At 33.1% G+C, this 5,031-nt stretch overlaps 1 protein-coding gene and 1 long non-coding RNA gene across 3 annotated transcripts; both read left to right on the top strand.

Annotated features, from left to right (window-relative positions):
- The first annotated feature begins 283 nt into the window (after window positions 1–283).
- On the top strand, window positions 284–1,242 carry LOC140979710 (uncharacterized). Of its 2 annotated transcripts, XM_073445253.1 has the most exons (4): window positions 284–326; window positions 433–492; window positions 585–905; window positions 982–1,242. In XM_073445253.1, the coding sequence occupies exons 2-4, from the start codon at window positions 442–444 to the stop codon at window positions 1,225–1,227; spliced, it is 618 nt and encodes a 205-aa protein (XP_073301354.1). In that variant the 5' UTR covers window positions 284–326; window positions 433–441; the 3' UTR covers window positions 1,228–1,242. The 2 variants fall into 2 exon arrangements, with proteins under 2 accessions (XP_073301354.1, XP_073301356.1); XM_073445255.1 differs by lacking the exon at window positions 284–326 and having other exon boundaries at window positions 352–471.
- A 1,086-nt stretch (window positions 1,243–2,328) lies between these two features.
- LOC140978732 (uncharacterized) lies at window positions 2,329–4,032 on the top strand. Its single transcript, XR_012175604.1, has 3 exons — window positions 2,329–2,757; window positions 3,594–3,710; window positions 3,801–4,032. It is a non-coding gene; the product is annotated as an uncharacterized lncRNA (long non-coding RNA).
- Window positions 4,033–5,031: the final 999 nt, after the last annotated feature.

Here is a 5,031-nt window from a genome sequence, read left to right as displayed (position 1 = left end):
GATGAATCTTTAGGTTCTAAATTTTGCATTATTGGTCTTAAATTTATGTAGCTAATATTAGAGCTAGATGACAAGTAATTTTTTTTTTTTTTGGATTTGAATTAAATCTACTTTAACAATTTTGTGGCTAGTTTTTAATATTTATGGCAGAAGTTGAGGTTATATTTTTATTCATTTTCTCATTTTATTTATGAGATAAAACTGATCCACTTAGCATGTTCAACCATGTTTGAACATAAACCTGACAGAACTTAAACCTAAAAACTAATCCACTTAATCGATTTGATTGAAATTTTCGGTTGTCGAGTTTGTAGTTAATTTAAAAGGTTCCCTTACACTTTATTTACTGTTGCAATATATTTGTCTTTTTTCTTTTTATTTTCAGCGAATTATCATGTTATATTACATGTTTGACTATATCTTCATATACAGCATTAAAAAATGAGCAGATTGGGCCAAAAACGCAGCAAGGTATCTGTAGGTGAAGTTCAGGTGATATTTTATTATTTTGTAGAATTTGGTTTATTTTAATTTTAACAAAGTCTCAATTTTACATGATAATATCTCTTTATGCTATTTTGTAGGAAAATATAGCTAATAAGCTATCGAGAGTGGACTCCAACACTTCATCTAATTCATCAGAATATTTGCGTGATAAAGAGCTAGTTGATGATGCCAAAACTAATAAGAAAAAAGGACGAGGTCCATCAAAGTTTAATTTGGTTAGTGGCCAACAACAGCCCAAAGATCTAGAACGTAATGAGTTTGGACAGGCAATTGGAGATAATTCGGTCAAGTACGCCACTTTTCTAGGTTGCATGGTAAAAGAATTTGTGTCATACACGTTAGATCGATGGAATGACTTAGACGAGGAAATGAATAATAAGATGTGGTGTTGTCTTCAGGTAATACTTATCACTATTTTTTTATTCCTATTTTATTACAAAATGTAGAAATATTTTTATGCTTGTTAATGTGTAGTTGAACTATAAAGTTGAGGAGTGGGAGAAACATTCAATCTTTCAAAAGTTAGGTAAATTGTGGCGTGATAGAAAGTCCAATCTCCAAATACTTATACGAAAAGTTGATGATGGTCGAGTGGCTTCACGAGATCTTTGTCTTTTGAAGCCCGAATTTATGGATCAAAACCAATGGGACTTGTTTGTAAAGAAGACACGATCATCACCATTTCAAGTAAGTATCAATTCATTGTTATGGATTGTTTGACTGTTTGATACATGCATATAATTGTTATTATTTTTGGGCTTAAATTTAATAATTCAAAGAAGTAACGAATCACACAACAGGTAATGTTCTTTTTACTGCATCACTTGGGAAAAAACAACGTTCGATCTATGAAAAATAAACCTCTCCTTCCACCGGCTCGTCCTTTTGGTTATTCTTGGCGATACGCTTTCGTAGTCGTCGTCACCAATAAGAAGCTCATCTTTAAGGGTAGTAGGGCTATCTATTATGCAATTTTCCTTCGAGGGCACCAATTTTCCCTTGGAAAAAAGCTCGTCAGCAGAGATCATAGAGTACTTTGGGACTGAGAACTCGAAATCCGAGGAAACAGGGGCCTCTCTATAGATGTTTTCGAGCTTGATTGGGGGCTGTTGATCGGCAAAATCGTTAGAAAATGAGATTCTTGGTGTGATGTTGTAGAGATTCTGTTGTTGTGGATCGTTGTTGAACATGTTTAAACATGCCATAAAATAACACTAGCTAGAAGTTAACGCAAACTTGAGGGGGCTTTTTTTCTTGTTATGTTGGTCTATTCTTGAACTTCACATGCAATGTGATAAGCCTTTATATACAGAAAATAGCACTCTTTCATGTGCATGTATTATTTATATAATAATACATACATATATATACACACAAAAACACATATTGGGAGGCTTTCTGGCTCATATAATGTTAATTATTTTAACCAAAAATAGACCAAAAATAAAAATAAGGGCCTTCATTTTTCATTTATATACATTATGTGACATTCATGCATTGGATCGATTCTTTAATTTTTAGCAATCATATGACTAATCAATTATATATGAATATGTTATATGTTTTCTATTTTCAGGAAAAGAGTGAAAAAGGCAATGAGGGCAAAGCAAATACACAACCACACAATGAGCAGGAGAGGTTATGCCCGTTTGGCTCACTTTATGATAATTATTATTATTTGAAAAACCTTATGAAAAGTTCTTCTCAAAGTTTTTTTTATTTTTATTTTTAATGATACATTTTTTGAATTATATTCCTAATTAATTTTTCATATATTTCTATATGCCTCTTAATCAAGGAGAAAACAAGATCTGTTGATATACCAATTACAAGAACAAAAGTATGGGTTGAAGGCCATAAGAAGAAAAATGGACAATCTAGTGGTTAAGCTGTTGGAGTAAAAATGGTAATAAAATTATTTCTGTAAAAAAAATGGTCAATTTAAATTCATTATTTTCTCAAAAATTATTTGTTTGTTATTTGCATAAAGAAATAGAAGAATGTGCATCTGAATCTCAAAACACTACTAACATTGCTGAGGATGCAATTAGCCTTGTATTTGGGAAGGAAATTCGAGGTACAGTGCCTGGAATGGGCTTTGGAGTTACACCTTCAAAAGTTGGAGCATCTTTGCAACAAAATGGAACTATTAAACAACTTCAAAGTATGATGCACAACCTTCAACAAGAAGTGCAACAAATGAGGTCCATTGTTTTCCAAAATATGAGGCAATGAAATGAGCAAGAACAGGTTAGTAATTAAACAACAATAGATAAAATAATTTGTATTGATTCTGTTGAGAATTTTTGTTTAGTGACCTATGATTTTGTCTTGGTCATTTTTTTGTTTTATTGTTGGGAAGAAAAATGGTATAAGTTTCACTAGTCTTATTTAGTTTACTTTGTAGCTTAATGTATTTTTGTTTTGCACTTGAATTTTTATGTTTAATTTGGTTGTTGTGGTCATAATAATTTGTATATTGGCTTCCTTACTAAATAATGAAATTATAATGAAGCTTCTTCCATTGGAGATTTGTTGTTTGAGATAAAAAAAAAAATTAGTATATTGGCTTCCTCTGGACTAAAATTTAGTATATTGGCTTCCTTACCATATTTTCTAGCTGAATTTCTTTGGATGATGTATAATTTCACCATAAGAACTCATACCTCTGGACTAAAATATATTAAATGATATATTGTCTAGCTGATTCAACTTTTTGTTGTATAATTAAATATTGAAAGTCACTTATAAGAAACATTTGATTGTATTTGAGAAAACAACATTCGATTGGTGCACCTCTTGTGATTTCAAAGTATTTTTAATTTAGTTATGTGTTTTTATGGTCATTTTTAGATTGTTAGATTGTAAAAATGAAATTAAAAGGAGTAATAATAGGACTCATGGATGTGGAAGAAGCTTCATTATATTTTCATTATTTAGTAAGGAAGCCAATATACAAATTATTTGGAAGAGCTTCTTCCGCACAGTATAATTTCTAGTGACCTCACAATAGAAGTAATCTAATGAAGCTTCTTACATTGGAGATTTGTTGTTTGACATATTTTTTGCTTTATATCAATATATAGGTTGGTAGTGGTGGTAACATTGGGATTGAGAATGATATTGGTAGTGGTTGTGATATCAATCGTCTAAAAAAAAATGGTACGGTTGATAATGTGAACCAACATCAAGTTGCATCTCGGGTAACTATCTTAAAAGTTTGTGTTATCTAAACCACATTTGTTATAAAAATAGATATGGCATAATTAACACTTTGTATTGTTTATATGCAGTCAAATGTAAAGAATGTGAGTCGTGGAGATATCCCTGAAAATACTAAATGTAAGTTGCTTCATTGGTGTGGTGATGGAGTTGTTGCTGAAGGTCGAATTGCATCCACAGATCCAACGGTAAAAGTGCATCACGTTCCTCTTGGTGGATCTTGTTGGAAAGTTTTGGTTGATAGAGTTCTTGTGGAGCAGGTACACTTAATTCTACCGAATTCTGAAATTATTTTTCTGGATGATGCAGCTGGAAGCACAATAGCATGGTTTTCTAAATTTATCGTTTTGTGTGACTGATACAGATCTTATTGGTTCTAGGGTTAGAGACACTGTTGCATCAAACCATTATATTACTGAGTATTTTGTTTAGTTTATCAAGTTATTTGTCTTATTGGATAAAAGAGAATTGACATTAATTATTTATAAGTTTTTATGTTATCTTATTATTTTGCTTTAATTCCGGTGATTGATTGGATGTGGTGTGATAAATCTTTTGAGTTTCGATATTATTGTTTAAATTTTGGTTCATAATAATATAAATAACGTTAATGTGCTGAACTTTGCTGATAAACCAAATCGACAGCGTACAATAATATATCAATTACAGCTTGCATTGCACCCTACAAACATATCACTACTTCTAATTGCAGCGTGCTGCACGCTGTCAATAGCTCACCTTATCAACAGCATATTGCGCATGCCATGGTTACTTTTAACCGCAGCGTGCAGTACACGCGGCCAATGAATCATCAACAGCATATTATGCACGCCATGGATATTTTTAACCGCAGCGTGCCCAATTGGTCAACATATCAACAGCATGTTTTGCGCACTCCATGGATACTTTTAACCACAGCGTGCATTGCACGCTGCCAATTGGTCAACATATCAACAGCATGTTTGGCACGACGTTGAAACTTTTAACCATAGCGCGCGGGGCACGCTGACGAAAGATAACTATCAATAGCACATTCCGCACGCTGTTATTAGAGTAAACCGCAGCGTAAACCGCACGCTGCCAATAGTTTTCAACAGCATGTTTTGAACGACGTTGAAACTTTTAACCATAGCGTGCGGGGCACGCTGCCAAAAAATAACTATCAATAGCACACTCCGCACGCCGTTATTAGAGTAAACCGCACGCTGCCAATAGTTTCAAACTTAAGACGGCTTTCAACTTTACAGCGTGCGTCACAACGTGCCATATCCGCGGCGCATATTGCACGCCGTGGAAACCCAC

The sequence above is a fragment of the Primulina huaijiensis genome, chromosome 6, assembly GCF_012295235.1.
Source record: "Primulina huaijiensis isolate GDHJ02 chromosome 6, ASM1229523v2, whole genome shotgun sequence".
NCBI lineage: Eukaryota > Viridiplantae > Streptophyta > Magnoliopsida > Lamiales > Gesneriaceae > Primulina > Primulina huaijiensis.
Note: the sequence above shows the minus strand (reverse complement) of the source record. Positions and strands in the feature narration are given on the sequence as shown.

Bases quoted from the DNA above. Each gene is read 5' to 3' on its own strand.
- LOC140979710 (XM_073445253.1), top strand. From the start codon at position 442: ATGAGCAGATTGGGCCAAAAACGCAGCAAGGTATCTGTAGGTGAAGTT. The intron at 493-584 runs GTGATATTTTAT...GCTATTTTGTAG, and splicing joins TATCTGTAGGTGAAGTTCAG to GAAAATATAGCTAATAAGCT. The intron at 906-981 runs GTAATACTTATC...GTTAATGTGTAG, and splicing joins AGATGTGGTGTTGTCTTCAG to TTGAACTATAAAGTTGAGGA.